At 60.7% G+C, this 18,005-nt stretch overlaps 1 protein-coding gene across 1 annotated transcript; it reads left to right on the top strand.

Annotated features, from left to right (window-relative positions):
- The first annotated feature begins 1,173 nt into the window (after positions 1-1,173).
- CCND1 (cyclin D1) lies at positions 1,174-10,625 on the top strand. Its single transcript, XM_044260014.1, has 5 exons — positions 1,174-1,537; positions 3,094-3,309; positions 3,847-4,006; positions 7,795-7,943; positions 10,461-10,625. The coding sequence occupies exons 1-5, from the start codon at positions 1,340-1,342 to the stop codon at positions 10,623-10,625; spliced, it is 888 nt and encodes a 295-aa protein (XP_044115949.1). The 5' UTR covers positions 1,174-1,339.
- Positions 10,626-18,005: the final 7,380 nt, after the last annotated feature.

Below are 18,005 nucleotides of genomic sequence, written 5' to 3'. Positions count from 1 at the left end.
ATATACCCATTTCTTTAACTTACAATTGTTCTAATTTTTGCCGGCCCCTGCCTTCCCCCCACAGGCTCACGAATGCAGCCCCGGGCTAATTGTAAAGGTGCAGAGATGTCCACACCCCCCGACAAAACCAATTAGGAAGCTTCCGGTGGTCTTGTCAGAGGCAAGAGAAGCGACTAATATTTCCAGCGATTAAATTTATTTTTTTAATTAAAAAATAAGTCAGGACAGAGACCACTACTTTGCAGTCTTCCATTCAAGGCGTCTTCCTAACTCTTAAATTGCCGGGATGGGGGTCGAGGGCTGGGGGCGATCGGAGACCCCTGGAAGGTTGCATTGGCCAAGGTAGGAAGGCGACCCGCAGATCCCCCCGGCGAGGAGGACAGGATGAAGGAAAGGCTGGCCACCATCTTGGGCTGCTGCTGGAATTTTCGGGCATTTATTTTATTTATTTTATTTTTTGAGCGAGCACATGCTAGGCTGAAATCCCTTTATGGCTTAGGGATATCCCCTCCGGCATTTGCAACGACCCCCCCCCTCCGGCGCGGGAAAGAAGCCTCCAGCAGGATCACGGACTCTGCTCCGCGTCCCTGAGTGCTAAGTGGTTCCTGAAATTTACACGTGTTAATGAAAATGAAAGAAGATGTACACTTGAGGTCCCTTGGCCGCCTCTCCGCCCGTGGGTGCCCTCGTGGCGTTTTCGGAAATGCGCCCATTCTCCCGGCTCGGATATAGGGTGTCTCCGAGCCCCAGAGTGCCCCCTCCATGCGGTCTCCCCCGGCTGCGTGTGGCCTGGCCGCCCCCCACCCCACTTGTCCCCCCTGCAGAGCCACCTCCACCCACCCCCCCGAATCCCGGGGGACCCACTCGGGGAGGGCGGACACCCCTGCACCCCTCTTCCCCGGCGGGGAGAAAGGCAGCCTCGGGCGATTTGCATTTCTATGAAAACCAGGCTTCGGGGCAACTCCGCCGCGGGGCAGGCGCGGCGCCTCCGGGATGGCTTTTGGGCTCTGCCCCTCTCCGCTCCCCGGCGCTCTGAGCCCGCGCCCCCTCCCCCTGCGCCCGCCCGCCCCCCCCCCCGCCCGCTCCCATTCTCTGCCGGGCTTTGATCTCTGCTTAACAACAGTAACGTCACACGGACTACAGGGGAGTTTTGTTGGAAGTTGCAAAGTCCTGGAGCCTCCAGAGGGCTGTCGGCGCAGTAGCAGCGAGCAGCAGCGTCCGCGCGCTCCGGCGAGGGGCAGACGAGCTCAAGGGAGCGCGGGGCAGCTGGAGCCAGAGCCGAGCGCGGAGCGACCCGGGACCCACCGCCGTCCCCAGGCCCCCCAGTAGAGCCCCAGCCATGGCACACCAACTCTTATGCTGCGAGGTGGAGACCATCCGCCGGGCGTACCCCGATGCCAACCTCCTCAACGACCGGGTGCTGCGGGCCATGCTCAAGGCGGAGGAGACCTGTGCACCCTCCGTATCCTACTTCAAATGTGTGCAGAAGGAGATCCTGCCGTCCATGCGGAAGATCGTGGCCACCTGGATGCTGGAGGTGCGGGGCTTCGGGCGGCTCTTTAGGACTTTTCCTGCAACTTGTTGCCCAAACCCACATTTCTTTGCCGCTCGTCTCCCTCCCTTCTCTCCCACCCCAACTCTGAAGTTTGCCCGGGGGTTGCTAGGAATCGCGTTTTCAAAATATATAGATATTGTGGGTTTTTTTTTTTTTTTTTTTTGAACGAAAATGCGGTGGGGGGTGGGTTCGTTTGAAATTCCCTATCCTGGCGGGGGTAGTCTGGGACAGCGGTCGGGGAGGGGACCCTTCGGGGAAAACCAGTTGCCGGGGGCACCCCAATTGACTCGAGGGTGCGGGCCGGCGGCCTGGGCGCCCTTTGTGGCCCCCGCCTGCGCCCGAGCCCCCGCTGCGCCTCCTCTCCTGCTACACTGCCGCGGGCCGCCTGCTCCAGGGGGAGGGGGCATAGATTTGATTTTTAAATTAATATCCATGGACACGTATGCAAGGGCCGCTCGTGCCAGTATTATGCGCCATCTTTGTTCTTTTATTGCAAAGCAAAAGCGTTTATTAATAATTGGGGGCAGGGTGGGGGCGGGGAGCGCCCGGCGAGGCGCTGGGGCCGCCGCGAGGGGCCGCGCGGCCGCGGTGAACCGGAGGGAGGGGCGTGGGGACCGAGCGCGGGCAGCTTGGGGGGGACCCCGCTCGGGAAGAGGGGCCCCTTTGTTCAAGCTGCAAGTCCTGGGGCGCCCCGCACGGCCAGCCTGGGCCGGAGAGCACGCCGAGCTGCAAGGTCGCGTGGCCCCCAAGACGCTGGGGATTGACCCTGGCCTGCAGGGGTCTCAGCTTGGGGGACCTGTCTGGAGCGAGCCGGCGGCCCGGGGCACACTTTCAGGCCTTCAGCGGGCGCCCGGGGTACCCGCAGATATTTTAAAATAATTTTTGAAAGTGCGGCGTGGTGCCCTTGCGAGAGGGAAAAGGCGCCCGCACCCAGGGGGAAGGGGGGCCCCCGAGTTTGAATTCCTAGGGCTCTCCCCGGAGCCTCCAACGAGCTCTCGACCCCCGGCCTGGGTAAAGGGCCGCCCGAGGGTCATTTTCAGGGGTTTTTTATGTACCCAGTTATTTTTTTTATATTTTTAAATATTTTTTGAAAAGATGACGTCTGGGGAAATGCGGCGCGGCGGCCTGGGACGCCACCTTTGTGTCTCGCAGGCGCTGTGAGCACGGCGCCCAGCCCCGCGGCCCGCCCCGCGGCCCCGCACCCCATTTGGGGCGAGCCCCGGCCCGGCGGGCCCCGGAGCACCCACGCGGGCCGGGGTCCCCGCGGCGGGCCGCCCGCGCGCGGCGCACGCCGCCAGCCGTGCCCACTCCCGCCCCCACCGTGCCAGCCTCTTGGGGACTTTCCCTTTCAGTTTCGGGCTGGGTGGGCACTGGGGACACGCGGGGGAGGGGGCGCGGCAGCGGCGGCTTCAGCCGCCCCCCACGACCGACCTGCTGCGCGCTCGCGACCGGCCGCCCGGGCAGGAGCTGGGGTGGGGGGCGCGGGGTCCCCGCGGAGGGGGCCCGGCGGCGGCGGTCACGGCGCCCGTGCCCCCCAGGTCTGCGAGGAGCAGAAGTGCGAGGAGGAGGTCTTCCCGCTGGCCATGAACTACCTGGACCGCTTCCTGTCGCTGGAGCCCGTGAAAAAGAGCCGCCTGCAGCTGCTGGGGGCCACCTGCATGTTCGTGGCCTCGAAGATGAAGGAGACCATCCCCCTGACGGCCGAGAAGCTGTGCATCTACACTGACAACTCCATCCGGCCTGACGAGCTGCTGGTAACCTGGGACCCCCCCCCCCCGCGGCCCACCCACGCCCCTGGAGCCCCAGGAACCCCAGGGTGGGGGAGGTGCAGAGGGCGGGAGGCCCCTCGCAGGCCGATGCCGCACCCTACGCCCCGAGGGCTGGGGGCCCACACGGTGGGGCCCCTTGGGAGGAGCGGGCGGGACCCCCGCCGCCCCCATCCCCAGCGCGCCCCACCACACACGGTCGCTCCGACTCCCACCTCTGCGGCGCCCCTAGCGCGGCCGAAAAGTGGGCGGCGCGCGCCCTCTAGCGACGGCGGCGCGGGCAGCCCTCGCGGCTCACAAGGGCTTGCGTTCCAGGTGTGGCTCTTTTTGGTCCCCACTTGGGCACAGTTGGCTTTTTCTACGGCACCCTCTCTTTTTGGAGCTCTGTTGGGGTGGCGTGCTGTCCTCCACTTCCTGGACCCCCAACGTGCCCCGTGCCTTCGTCCCTGGGCCGTGCCCCCACGGAGTGGGGGAGGGGGGCCCGGCCCCGCCCCTCTTTTATGCCGGTTCACCCCACTTCCACAGCAAATGGAGCTGCTCCTGGTGAACAAGCTCAAGTGGAACCTGGCCGCGGTGACCCCGCACGACTTCATCGAACACTTCCTGTCCAAGATGCCCGCGGCCGAGGAGAACAGACAGATCATTCGCAAGCACGCGCAGACTTTCGTCGCCCTCTGTGCCACAGGTAGGGCGGCTGGGTCCCGCTGCTCCCCGGCCTCCCTGGGGGCCCTCGCCCCTGCTGGAGGAGCTTCTTGCCCTCTGCCTCCGTTTCCTCAGACCCCTCCTGCTCTCGGAGGTGCTCCTCGTCCCTTGGCTGAGTGCTGGGGCTAGGTGAGGGGCGGTGGGGGGGTCCCTTCCTGGGTCAGGCCGCTGACGCTGGCCGCAGCCACCAGCAGTGCCTTCGGGATGGGGGTGGATGGTCCGCCAGACTGTGGTCACTCCGTGCTGAAAAGGGTTTCCCTTGGCTGCCCAGCCTGCCTTCCCCATCACCAGCCCTTCTCCCTGTCCTCAAGGGGCCCCCTTCTGGCCTCTCCTGGGCTGGGCCACCTGCCAGGGGCGCCTACAGGGGTGGGGAGTCGGCCCACAGGGCCTGCACCACCCACGTGCTACGGGCGGCCCTTGTGCGGGGGCGGCCTGCAAAGGAACTTGGCTGCCTGAGGCCCTGCCAGGGGGTGCCTCCGGCCTGCGCAGCGAATCTGAGCGCTGGGAGGGGCTTCAAAGAAGCCTGGGGCTGGGCTGGGGCAGTTGGCAGCAGGGACCAGTCGTCCCTCCCCTTGGTGGGGCTCTGGATGGTCCCTGGTGGCCCCTCCCTGACCCGGCCCTGGGCGCAAACTCCCACAGACCCGGACACACGCTGGCCTTGCCTCTCATTTCCCCCAGCCCTTACCCTGACACCCTTTCTCTCTCCCTCTTTCTCCCTCTTTGTGACCTCTTTCTCTCTCCCTCTGATCACATGAGGTGGGCAACCCTGCCTGGGGACCCAGGCCCCCATCCCAGCCAGCTCTGCAGTGGGCCACCTCTGCCCCCGGTCAGGCCTCTGCTGTCACCTGTGTTTGGGGCTCACCGTGGGCAACCGGAGGGCCACAGGGCATCCAAGGGGAAAGTTGGCATCTATCACTCCCTCTCCACAAGCCGCAGAACCCCTAGTCTGGCACCTCCTGGCACCCTCTTGATGTCACAGGGTGCTATTTCTGGCTCAGGCAAGAGTCAGGAAGACTCTGCTGGCCTCCCATCCTCCGCCTCCTGCTCAAGGCGTGAGCCCCCTCCTCCGAGCCCTTCCAAGTGAGAGGAGTGGGGGACACGGTCGTCCGGATGGATCTGAGGGGTGGTAGCTCTGACCCTGGGGCAGGGCCGGGGAGCCTCCCACTGGCCATCCCCCCGGCCTCCAGGGGCCAGCCCCGCAAGCAGGCAGGGAGGCGTTCTCTGGCTGGGCCGCCTAGGAAGAGAGAGGCCTCTGGAGACATCCAGGCAGCCTTTTATGGAGCTGAAAGTGGTTCAGAGAAACAGCAGAGTTTCCTGGAGATAATGTAAGGAACGGTTCTTGTACGCCCTTCCCCTTATCGCCCCAGGATGGCGGGGGCAGCCTGGAGCTCCCCCTCTCCCAGAACCCCGGGGAAGCGGGTGTGTAGCCCGTGTGCAGGGCTTGGCCGTGCGGGGAGCTGACCTGGCGCAGAGGCTAAGTGGGCTTCAGTGCTGACTCGCCAGCTGCCCTGCGTCGGTGTGTGCGCGCGTGGCCGGCCTCTGTCTAAGACTGGGCCCAACAAGCACCCCCAGCCTGTAGGGTGCAGCCTGGGCCCAAAGCCCTGGGCCTCCCCTGAGGGAAAGTTGGGGGGGGGGCAGCTTTTCCCAGGCATTAACTCCAGGGGGTGGGGAACAGGCAGGCCAGGAGGAGAGGGTCACCCGCTCACCCACGTCCTGGGACAGATTCTCCGGGTCCAGATGCTCGCCTGTGCAGTTCGAACTTCGAACGTAACAGAGATGCATCCTTGCCCTTGGTCACAAGGACCTTTCCCTTTTGAGTGGCTGCTCCGAAACAGGTTGGCAGAGACGGAGGCCTGAGCAAAAGACCCCGAAGATATTTTTGTCCTCCACGGAGCAAGGGTCCCGCTTGATGGTGCCATGAGGGGAGGAGCTCTGTTCTTGCTCTGGGGGCCCGCAGATTGGGGCTCCCACATGAGTGCACACGTCCCCCACACCTGGTGAACATGTATATTCATCCGTGTGTCCTGGAGTTTTCCGGGCGCTGCAGTGGGTTAGGTAAGCAAACGACCAGGGCTGACCACTCATCAGGACTGACGAGTAGGTCTTAGCGAGAGTCCACAACGCCTCTGGGGGTCGCTCCCACAGGCCCGCCTGCCCTGCTCTGCACAAAGCAGAGTGGAGACAAGTGTCAGAGCTTTGGGGATGCAGTTGGGTTCCTCCTCATCTATACGCGTGAGCCCTGCAGTGTGCACACAAATGCACACACACTCATCTACACGCGTGAGCCCTGCACCGTGTGCACACACATCTACACCGTACCATTCACGCACACACATACTCATCTACACACATAAGCCCTGCAGTGTGCACACACACACACACTCATCTGCCCTGCGCTGTACACGCACACACTCATCTACACGTGTGAGCCCTCCACTGTGTGCACACACATCTACACGGTACCATTCACGCACACACATACTCATCTACACACGTAAGCCCTGCATTGCACACACACACCCCCATCTAACCTGTGCTGTGCACATGTACATGCTCACGTGCACACACGCACACCCTTCCGTGGGGAGGGGGGGCTCCAAAAGCAAGCCTGTGCCCAGCTCACCATCCCTTGTGGACGGGAGTCTCAAGGTCCAGCCAACCTAGTTGGGACATGGCAATTTCAGTCCCCACCTTACGGGCCTCAGTGAAAAGCTTTTCATTCGTGGCTCTGGGCTCCCAGACTAGGGAGCACTGCTCCAATGTCAAGCGGGAAGGAGGTGGCTGCCTCTTAAGAAATTTCTTTTTCATGGTATCAGTAGTGGGCTCTGTCGCCCCTCCATGGTGGCTCCCCAGCCCCCCACCTGGTCACATTCCTTTGGCCTGGCCTGCTCTCTGCTCCCCGGAGGAGGGAGCAGACCCTCAGGGAGGGACCCGACCCTCAGGCCCACCAGGCCCTGGCACTCCATGCATGCAAAAGGGGATGAAGGGTCTGACAAAGACACCACATGGTCCCTCCCCCCCACCCCCGAAATCTGAAATTGGCGGCTTTTCCCACAAAAATTCTTAACTGCGTGCCCCAGAATGGCAGCCCATTGGCCCTGCATGGCCATTTACACATCCTTACCACTTTCCTACCTTTTCCTGATAAAGGTGGGAGGTGCTGGGGCTCAGCCGAGGGGCAAAGGCAGGGTCTCCCCCATCCATCACTGAGCCGTGCCTCGGGACAAAGGGGAGGGAGTGTGAGGACGCCACCTCCGCTGGGTCCCAAGAGGTCGGTCTGGTGGGGACGGGCACCCCATGCCACCATGGGGACCGCTGCCTCCCACCCCTGCACACTCCTGGGGGACGGTGAGAACCGTGGGCCCCTCCCAGAGTGTAGACCGGACGAGCCACCCCCCGTCCCTGGGGCCCGGCAGCACATCTTGTCCCTGTAGTCTGTCACCTTTTTTAATTTATGTGGATGAGCAACACGTTCTCAAGGCTCAAGTACAGTGATGTCCCTTGTCCCTTCCCCAGAGGCTCTGCAGTTTGACTCTGCCAGTGGTGGCTTCCTCAGTTTGCTTTTCCATTTTCAAGGGAACGTGACAAGCTCGTCAGGTGACTCCCAGACCTGGCTTCTGTCCAGCGCTGGGTCGAGTGCTCAGAATCAGCCCAGGCCAGCCGTTGGCGGGGACACACCCTGATGCAGAGCCGGGGCTGGGGACCGCTGGGACCACCGGGTCCTGTGGAGGGTCCCCTGCTCACGGCCCCCTCGCCTCTCCTCTGCTGCAGACGTGAAGTTCATTTCCAACCCACCATCCATGGTGGCAGCTGGGAGCGTGGTGGCCGCCGTGCAAGGCCTGCACCTGGGAGGTTCCAACAGCTTCCTGTCCTGCCATCGCCTCACTCGGTTCCTCTCCAAAGTGATCAAGTGTGACGCGGTAAGTGACTGAGGGCACTGCTCCCGCACCAGCTGGGCAGGGCCCCTCCAGCACCAGGTACTAGAAACTTCTAGCACATGGGGGCCCAAAGCTACAAGTTCGCTGATGCGAAATGACGTGCTCGCACCAAGGCCTCCGAAGTGATGGGTGTAGGGACCATGTGTGGGCCGGGACAGGTGCCGGGTTCAGAGGCATGGGACCTGGCCCGAAGCTGACGGCTGCCGGCCTCTCCCCACTCTCCTGCAGCTCCTTTGGAAGGAGAAGCATTTCCCAGAACTTGCGGGCAGGCCAGGAGGGTCCTTCGGGATTCTGGTGCTCCCAGGGCTCCCAGGGGCAGACGGGAGCCATACAGCCCTCCCGGGGAGCCGTCCAGGAAGAGGGGCCACAAGGCAGGCCCGGCAGTGATCCGTGTGCTAATGGCATGTGAAGTTGGGGCCCAGTGGGGCTTTGTCTAAGCCACAATGCGGATGGCTCGTAAAAGGGAGCTTGAAAGGGCTTCTGTGAGGTCTGCAGATGCAACAATGGCCCGTGGAGACAACCGCGTGTTTTATGGCCCCCTTTGAGTGGCTGCTGCCATTGGAGCCCCAAGCCCGAGCCGATTGGGTCTTCCTTCTTCGAGATGCCATTGTTTGATTGCCGGTTCCTTTCTTGTCTTAGAGAAAGAATGGAAATCCCAGTTGGGGGGTTTGTGGCCTTTACTAGATTAGACCAGCGAGGTTGGCGGGTCAGCCTTCAGCCTCCGCTGGTCTGCCGAGTGGGAGCGAGTGACCACCCTGACCCCAGTCCAGGTCTGGCTCGGGCGTGGGCTGCCTTCTGGGGGTCCACCCTCAAGGGCCCCGGAGGCCCTATGGGCCCTAGCAGCCGCAACCCCACCACAGCATTCAGGGAAGGAAAGCCGGGCTGTGGGGAGAAGCCTGCCCATCTCCTACCTGGTGCTGCTGGCTGCCTGGAGGGGACCACATTCTTGCTTCTGTCCTTGCTGGGAGCAGGTGGTTCCTAGAGGGATGGGGTGTCCTGGCTGGCTGCTGGGGGCCGGCGTTGCCCTGTAGCTCACCCTTGGTGAGGGAGACACCACAGACAACCTGGGCACAGACAGCTGCAGATCGGAACCGTGATCACAGCTGGACTGAAATTCGTTAGTCTGGTAACCCGGCGACCAGCGCAGAAGAGCCCAGGCACAGGAAGCCTGGGCCGCAGAGCCCTACGTATCCTCGGGCTGGGAGCTGCGTCTGCCCTCCCCAGAGCTGGCCCCTGGTCACTGGCGTGGCTCTTCCCAGGCCAAAGCTGCAGGTCTCTGGCCACGAGAAGGAAGTTAAGGCCATGTGGCAAAGGGGAGTCCCTTCCTGCACCCCCGCCTTCCCCTCCGCCACACAGTCCCCCAAATCCCTGGCGCAAGTAAACCATTGCCCGCAAGAGCTGCCTGCCGAGAGCCACTGCAGGTGGGCGGATAGGAGCCATCTGGCCTTGGGGCTGGAACTGGGAGGCTGTGCTGGGGGTTGGGATCGGAGCCCGAGGAAGTTATTAGGAGTCCCTGCGTGCCTCGCCAAGCCTTCTGGGCCTCTGAATCCTCATCTGTCAAACGCTGTTTGCACCTACCCCACCTGGCTCACTCGCCGTGACAAATGCGGAAGGAGTGGGGTAGGAAAGCCCTCCGTGGGAAAAGTGGAGCTCCATTAGCGTGACGGAGCCCCAGGGGTTCACTCACAGCCCTTGCTGGCCTGGAGCCACTGCTTTTGGGCAGGGAACTCCTGTTTCCAGCCCCACCTGGCTGGGAGCTCAGCGGCACTTTCCCCAGGCATGTCCATGGTTCCCTGGTTCCTGGGGGAAAGGTGCAGGTCTGTTTTCCAGGCTGGGCTGGAGACTCTCTCTTCTAGGATAGAAGCCCGGTGGGGCATGCCGGGAGTTGGGACAGCAGCCCACCACCTGCACCTCTGAGCTCCTGGGAGAGCCTCCTGGGCGTGGAGACCTAGAGGAGGGCACTGGGCCAGACCAGTGCATTCTCCCAGGGTGCAGGCCAAGGGGGCAAGGACGGAGGAAGGTAAAGGGTCTAGGCACCGCCCCGCCCCGGGCCACCCAGTGTTCATCCTCAGTCATGCACGGCCTAACGCTCTCGACGGCCATTCATCATGGAAGGCTGGGTTCACTGCAAGGGCTGATGTGCCAGAGGTTAAGTCCGAAAAGCAGAGTTCAGGGGGCCTCTCCTGCCTGATCGAACAGCATCAAATCGGTCAAGGGCAGCGACGGGGCCGGCAAAACAGCAAGCAGGAATCGGGCTGGCCAGGGAGACTCCAGGCGGGCGGGCAAGAGCATCCTCGTGCACGGAAGATGGCCAGTGGCGCTGTGGCCAAGCGGGGGACCCATGCTGGTCCGTTCTGGAGTTTGGGCAATGGCCCCAAGTTCTCCTTCACCCGATTTGGGGGAGGCAGTGCTTCCCCCCAAAACGGACGAAGTGCTGGCGTTTGGGAGGGGAGCGGCCACAGGCCTCCATCTGAGGACCCCTGTCTCCCGTCTGGCCAGGACTGTCTCCGCGCGTGCCAGGAGCAGATCGAAGCTCTGTTGGAGTCCAGCCTGCGCCAGGCCCAGCAGCAGAGCCTGGACCCCAAGGCGGCAGAGGAAGAGGAGGAAGAGGAGGAGGCCGACCTGGCCTGCACGCCCACCGACGTGCGAGATGTGAACATTTGAGGGGGCGCGCGGCGCGGGAGGGGCCGGCCCCTGGTGCTGCCCTGACAGGACCGGGCTCCTCGTCAGGACCGGTTACCACCAGAAGGGAAAAAGCTTCCTTCTCCTTTCCTGTCGTTTTTTTTCCCCTTTGCTCTTTTTCCCTCTTCCATCTCTGACTTAAACAAAAGAAAAAAAAGTACCCAAAAAATACTGTCTTAAAAAAAAAAAAAAGAAAAAGGAAAAAAAAGAGAGGCAAAAAAAAATAGTATTTGCATAACCCTGAGCTGGGGGGTGGGGGGAGGTTTGCTACAGAATAGAGGCTCTTACACCCCTAACAGACTAGATTTTGTACGGATGTGTTCGCGTCTCTGTCGTAAGCGTAGGCATTAACACGAGGAACAAGTCTGCAGGGGAGGACTAGATGTGATTCTGTGTTTAAAACAAAACAAAAAAAAAAGCATAAAAACATTTTTAAAAAACTAGAAAAAAGCCAACCAGCCGTTTTTGGAGTAGAAGAGGATTTTAGGTAGCGACCGTGTTCCCGTGCTGTCCCTTAGCGTGGCTTCGAGGTGGTCCTAGGTCCCCCGCCCCGTGCGTTCTCGTGCATGTAGTCACTTTATAAGCCCTTTGCGCGTGTTTTATTTTATTCCGTAGGTAGGTGTGTCAACTCTTCACCTGTCCGTGGCTGATGGCACCTCAGTTAGCATAGCGTAGAGCTCGGCGAGGTCACGTGCTGGCCTGAGCCGGAGCGGGTGGCTGGGCCCGGGTCCGGCGCTGCTGAGAAGAGATCCTGCCCTAGCGACTTAATATATTCTATTTTTATAATCGTCCTATTTTTGTAGTTGCCTGTTGATGAGATGCTGGTTTTTCACCCCCACAGACCCACAAGCCTGCTCACATCCAGGTGAAACCCACAGCTCTTTTTTTTTTTTTTTTTTTTCCCTTTTCTTTCCTTCTCAATATTCTAGAACCATTCCATTTCAAAGCACTTTCGATCCAGTGGTTATAGGGAATCTCTCGTGTCTGTTGTGTGTGGAGGGGGGGGGCGCGGTTTCTTCATGGAATGGTTTGGGAATATTCGCGTCCTTGTGTGCAGACGGGATGGTGGCGAGGCAAGTGAGGTCACTTATGGAGTTAGCGGGAGGGGATGTTCTTGAAGGCGAGCTTCCGGTCAAGAAGTACATTCTTACGTTGCCAGGGTGATGTGTTCCTTTCTCTGTAGAGCAGTGGAAGTTCGGGAGTCCTTGGTGCCAACTGGTGTTTGAAGCGTAGGGGGCCTTTCAAGGTTGACCTAGAGAATGCATAGTTTAAGGCTTAGGAAGGTTTTTAAACACTAAAATATATAATTTATAGTTAAGGCTAAAAAGAATATTTATTGCAGAGGATGTTCGTAAGGCCAGTATGATTTATAAAGTAATGCAATCTCCCTTTGATTCTCACACACACACACACACACACACACACACATGCATGCACGCGTGCGCACGTCTTTGATGTTGTAGGTTTCGTACAGTTTGTCCAAGTTAGGTCCTTTCTCATAGGAGAGAGAAAAAGATCCTGAGGAATAACACAGAGAAGCATGGATTTGGCTAATTCGGCCTATCCTGGCAGTTCCCCAGATGGGAACCCCACTGGAGAGGCCTCGGAGTTCCACAGAAAATGAGGGTACTTGAAAACGCGTTCAGCCCCAACATATTCTTGTCCCCTGTCCCCCTCCTTTTGAAAAAAAGTTTAGCAACCAGTAGACAATTTGCACATCTTGGCTATGTACCTTTTCGTGATGACTACGTAGGGAGAGTCGAAGGCGGCAAGGGCACAGGGCTGGTGCTCGGCGAGGGCGCAGGGGGCACGGGTGGGGGGCGAGCAGAGGGCCGACGGCGAAACCACGCGGCGGCCAGGCCACGGCTCGGTCTCCCGATTCGATTCGCTGCTACCGATGACTTCCCGGCACAGTTTGGAAACCCATTCACATCGCTTCTCTGTATCTCTTTCACATTGTTTTGCTGCTATTGGAAGATCAGTTTTTGTTTCTGTTTTACAATGTCATATACTGCCATTTTCTAGTTTTAATTTTCTCATAGAAAAATGTATTAAGGATGCTTTTTTTTTTGTAGGTTTTTTTTTATGTGATCAATTTTGACTTAATGTGATTACTGCTCTATTCCAAAAAGGTTCCTGTTTCACGATACCTCATGCTTCTCTTAGCCATGTGTAGACCCGGCGGTCCGGCTCCGGCAGGCAGACACGGACCGGGATCCCAAAATGGGCCTGGCAGGGGTGGGCTCGGGGCCGCGACTGCCTCCTTCTCCCTGTGCCTGTAATGCTGGGCTGTCCCCCACCCCCAGCCTGGGACGGGCCACCTCCCGAGTCTCTACAGCCGTATTGTTCTCCCCGTGAAGCTATGGAAGTCGCACTATTCTATTATTATGGTAACAGGTGCCGTCATGTGCCACCGCGGGGTTGTGCGGCACGACTCGGTCACTCGGGACGAGCGGACTCGCTTCTGGACTTAATGAACGTTCCGGGTGTCGCGTCTGTTAAGTACCAGTGTTCTGTGTGTTCTCTGCATTACGGCAAGATGCTGATTTAAAAACGTAAAAGACTCCAGATCTCAGTGAAGCCGGCTGACCGTGCTGCGTGCCCAAGTCGCCTAGCACGCTGCCGAACCAAAAGGATTTGCACCCCGGGGTGGCCCCTGTCCCCGCTGGGTCAGCCTTGGGTGCTCCCTGGCCATTGGCAGGCCCCAGCCCCGCCCCACCCCGCCCCTGCAGGAACACTGCCTCTGCTTACCTCAACCGTTCTGGTGCGGCATCTCTGTGTCTGAACCAAACGGGGTCCTTGAGGGACGGTCTGTCCTCGTGGTGGTGGGGAGGGGTTGAACGTTACGTGCGCTCAAAGGCCAAAGGCCGGGGGCAGGTCTGGGGAGCACAGCGGAGTCTGTCCTGTGACCAGCTAGTCTGTGAGGGTTTCTGGTGGGCGGGCACTTTTGGTCTGGGGGGTGCTCGGCTTGCACACTGTGGCACAGACATGTAACCGGCACGTTTCCAGCAGAAAACAAAAGACAAACGTGAAAAGTCTAGAAATAAAATTGGTTAAAACCCCACTGCGGGGCCTGCCTGTTTCCTGGGGCCAGTGGGGAGCTAGGGGCATGGGGCTGAGAAACAGGGTCCGAGCTGCCAGGTCCTGGGCTGGGGGGGGATGGCAGGCAGGCGGGTGTTCCCACCCAGGCACTGCCAATGTTTGGGGCCAAATCCTCCTGTGTCTCAGGGAGCTGTCCTGTGTACTATGGGGTGTTTAGCCGCACCCCTGGCTCCCATCCACCAGACGGAAGGACAGTCTCTGGTTGTCACAGCCCAAAATGACTCCTGACACGGCCAGATGTCCCCTGGTGATGTGGAGGGAGTCCGTGATGCTCTTGGTGGGGAGGACATGGAGAGGGGGTGCTGGAGAGAGGTCAGGACACCTCTACAAGGCGGCTCTCACCACCTGAGTGGAGTTCTGACCCCAGTGGCGAGGCCCTGCCTGCTGTCAGAACCAGCTCCAACCCACGTCTCCCCAGCAGCACACCCCCCACCCCACCCCCAGGATATTTGCAGATGGGAAAATAAACAAGGCAGCTTTCGCTAACCTTCCTCTGGCGTAAATTTGCTGTTTGTTCTTGGTGAATCATGGTCCAGGTCCCAAGGCACCCCCACCCAGCTCGGGGACGACAGCAAAGTGCATGTTTGGGCTTCAGTCCGGTGGCCTTTCACACGGACCCGTGACCTAGGAGGCCTCGTGGACACCTGTGACACTTGCCTTGGCTTCAGATGCACTTGGCCGGCCTCATTTCCAGCCCGAGGTGGGGAGCGGACAGGAAAGGCAGCAGCAGGCCTCATGGCCGGCTCCGTGGGACCTAGGCCTCCTCCTGGGGTCTGGGGTCCCCGAAGTGTCCCCACCCCCCTACCACTGGGGCTGTTGGTGGAAGCCAGGTCATGTGCTAAGGATATCATTCCTTGGTAGGTCAGCTTGCTGTGGCTTTTATGAGGCTCCTGCTGTATACCAGCCCTGCCCCACGGGTGACCTCCCAGCGGGAAGCCTCCACATGGATGTCTGGGAGCAGGGGCTGTGGTGGCACTGGGACGGCCGCCTCCCCTACTGCAGCCCCACATCTGGCAGGTGCGTGCTTGGAGCTCCGAAAGGGCCTCTGACACAGCAGACCGAGGGGCCGTCAGAGCCGGCGGAGTCCTCTAGCCCCAGGGGCAGGCCAGGGGTATCCTGAGGAGTGGTTTTGGGGGAGCAGAGGTAATTAATCTCACTGCATCAGGTTCAAGCAGAAATGAGGGCGACCAAGTGGGGGAGCCAGGCCTGCAGAGCTGGTCCGTGGGCCCCGTGGAAGGGCAGTGAGGTGCGGACGGGGGAGCCGGAGCCCTTGCAGGGCAGAGGGCAGCGGGGAGAGGGGCTCTGGAGGTTCCCCATGCCCCGCCTTGGGTCTTGGAAGACCCTAAGAAAGGACTCTGTAGGCCTTACCTGGCAAACCACCCACCATGTCCCCTGGTGGGAGGTCTGGCTGCCCCTAGAATCTGTATGGGATAACAGATGGCCTTTGAGGGACTTCGGAGACAAGTCGCCCCCTGCTGCCCCTCTCCCAAGCCCAAAGGCCTATCCTCGCTGGGCCCCACCTCCCAGCCACCCGAGGGGCCTCTCGCTCCTTCCAGCTCCATCCAAGGTCCTGAGACCTGAGCCAGCTCTCCCCTTCACCCCTGTCTAGCCCCCAGCCACCATCCCCCCCTCCTCTCCCCACTCACTCCAGTGCCCCCAGTGTCCGCCCACAGGACTAGGCACTCCCAACTACTTCCTGCCTCCCTGCCTCAACTATTAATCCCTCCCCTGAGGGGGCGCTCCCTGCAGGTGCTCCCACCCCTGGCTCTGGAACCATGATCCCTGGGTGTCCCCCACTCCTTGAGGACAGGTGCTCACTCACTGTTCCTTCTCCGTGGCCCCATTCCCAGCCTGGTAGGTGCTCGGAAGTGGGAACGCGAGCACAACGGAGAGGGCCGTAGGCCAGGGGCCCCGGGCCAGGCCCAGTTTTGTGAGCTGCAGGGTGGCAGACACCACCTGACCCGGGGGCGGCGGGCAGACCCCTGCAGCATGAGGACTCAGCACTCAGCTGGAAGGCGAGTCAGGTCTGCAGAGGTGGGCACTGCCAGGCTCCTAGGGACCACAGCCCCAGCCCCGGCATCAGGCTCCCAGAACTCATCTGAGCCCGGGGCCTTAGGGGCCTCCTGGAAGCCTCACTGCCCACATATCTTGGCTCTGCAGTTTGCCGGGGAGAACGGTCCCACCATGGGCCACTGCCAGCAGCGGCCACGGCAGCACTGGCTCCAGAGGGCACACCTGTGCCCGGGGGTGCTGGGGGCCGCATGCCCGCAGGCCTCCCAGCACACAGGGCTCTGTCATCCCAGGAATGCCTTTGATCAGGAGTTTACGCAGCGAGGCTTCTAATCCGTTTCCCACAGCCCCCTGGCCCGCCCAGGGCCCCCAGCCCTGAGCCACACTGAGGCCCAGGGCAGACAATAGCCCGCAGACGGTGGGCGGGCAGCTCTGGCCTGGGCCTTGGGGCCCACATCCGGGGCATCGTCACCGCCACGCAGGGTGGGGGAGAAGAATGCGGAGCCCTCCTGAGGGGGTCTCAGTGGGCCCTGAGCCTCAGAGGAGGTGGGGGCCATGAACCCTTTCCATTTTCAGCTACGTCTAGTGGAGACGGGCCAATGCCTCCACACACAGCCTCCCTGTGAGCTGCGCATCCCGGCCCCCGGCCCCCAGGCCCCCGCCCCCAGGAGCGTGGCCAGTCCAGCGCTCCTTGCCCTCATCCCCAGGAGAGTCCCAGCTCGCACTCACCGAGCACAAACGGCGGACCTGGCCTTGTGCTCAGGGCCCCCCACAATGTCTCCCTAAATCCTGAAACCACCCAGTAAGTGGCCCTAAGTTCTCGTGGCTAAAGTCTCCCCCTTCTAGGCCAAGGGCAGCCAACTCTACAGTAAGGGGCCAAGTGAGGGGCCCTGACTGGGCTGGCGGCAAGGTCTCCACCCCACTCAGCCGCACCCTGGGGCGAGAGACGGCGGAAGAACACAGAGGAGCGCAGCCAAGGGCCAGCAAAGCAGGAGAGTGGAGGGTACTTCCTCTAGGAAGCCCTCCCTGCCCACCTTCCCCTTCCCTCATTCTGAACACCCCCCTTACATGCTCCCCAAGTGCCTTCAAATCCTTTTCTGACCCCGGGTGGAGAAAAAGCGTGTGAATATGAAATGAAAAGTAAACCATCGCCCTCTGCTAGGACAGTTCGGCTTATACACAGATACTGCCCTTGGTCCCAATGACTCCCATTCCAGAACTCGATGACACAGCTCCAGGTGAAACGTTTTCTCTCCTTTAAGTCCTCGGTCAACATTCTCTCCCTGCAGCTGCTCAGGGTGGCTGCTACAGGCTAAGCTGCGTCCCCCAAATTCCGACCCCAAATTCCGACGTTGAATTCCTGAGCCCCAGCACCTCAGGACATCACCGTATCTGGAGACGGGGGTCTTTAGTTCTTGTTTTTTAAAGATTTTATTTGTTTATTTGACAAACAAGAGATCACAAGCAGGTAGAGCAGCAGGCAGGGGGGAGGGGGAAGCAGGCCCCCTGCTGAGCGGGGAGCCCGATGCGGGGCTCGATCCCAGGAACCTAAGACCATGACCTGAGCCAAAGGCAGAGGCCCTAACCCACTGAGCCCCCAGGTGCCCCTGGAAATGGGGTCTTTAAAGAGGTGACGGAGATAACATGAGGTCACCAAGGTGGGTCCTGATCCAGCATGACCAGGATCCTTACAGGACACAGAGACGCACGGAGGGACAACCCCGTGAGGACCCAGGGAGAGCTCAGCCATCCACACACGAGCAGAGAGGCCTCAGGAGGACCCCACCCTGCCCACACCTCGACCTCGGGCTTCAGCCTCCAGGACCAGGGGACGGTACGTTACCTGTTGGGGGAGCCTCATCTGTGGTGTCTGTTACGGGGTCCGGTAGACTAACAGTGGCACAGGATATGCTGGCAATTTCCAACAGGAAGGAGAGAGCAGGCCAAAGCTTTGGGAAACCAGTGTTTTGTTCCATCAGAAAGGAACAAAACCCACGCCGGAAAGCTCCTAAACTCAAGGCCGATCTGGACAAAGGTCAACATCCAAGAGAAGGAGGTGCCCAGGATGGGAGCAGGTGTGATGGGGGCGGGGGCAAGCAGGACACCTTGCCTGCGAACGACGGAAACCCCCGGAACAGCAGCGAACTAGTGGGACGATCATCAGCTCAGGTAACGTGAAGTCTGAAAGCAGAGCAGCCCACGGGCTGGCTGTCAGCGGCTCGAGGACACCGGGGCCAGGTGCTCTCCAGC

This window comes from Neovison vison, chromosome 7 (assembly GCF_020171115.1).
Source record: "Neovison vison isolate M4711 chromosome 7, ASM_NN_V1, whole genome shotgun sequence".
NCBI classification, from domain to species: domain Eukaryota; kingdom Metazoa; phylum Chordata; class Mammalia; order Carnivora; family Mustelidae; genus Neogale; species Neogale vison.
This window is presented reverse-complemented; position numbering and strand designations above follow the sequence as displayed.

Bases quoted from the DNA above. Each gene is read 5' to 3' on its own strand.
- CCND1 (XM_044260014.1), top strand. From the start codon at position 1,340: ATGGCACACCAACTCTTATGCTGCGAGGTGGAGACCATCCGCCGGGCG. The intron at 3,310-3,846 runs GTAACCTGGGAC...CCACTTCCACAG, and splicing joins TCCGGCCTGACGAGCTGCTG to CAAATGGAGCTGCTCCTGGT. The intron at 7,944-10,460 runs GTAAGTGACTGA...CCGTCTGGCCAG, and splicing joins AAGTGATCAAGTGTGACGCG to GACTGTCTCCGCGCGTGCCA.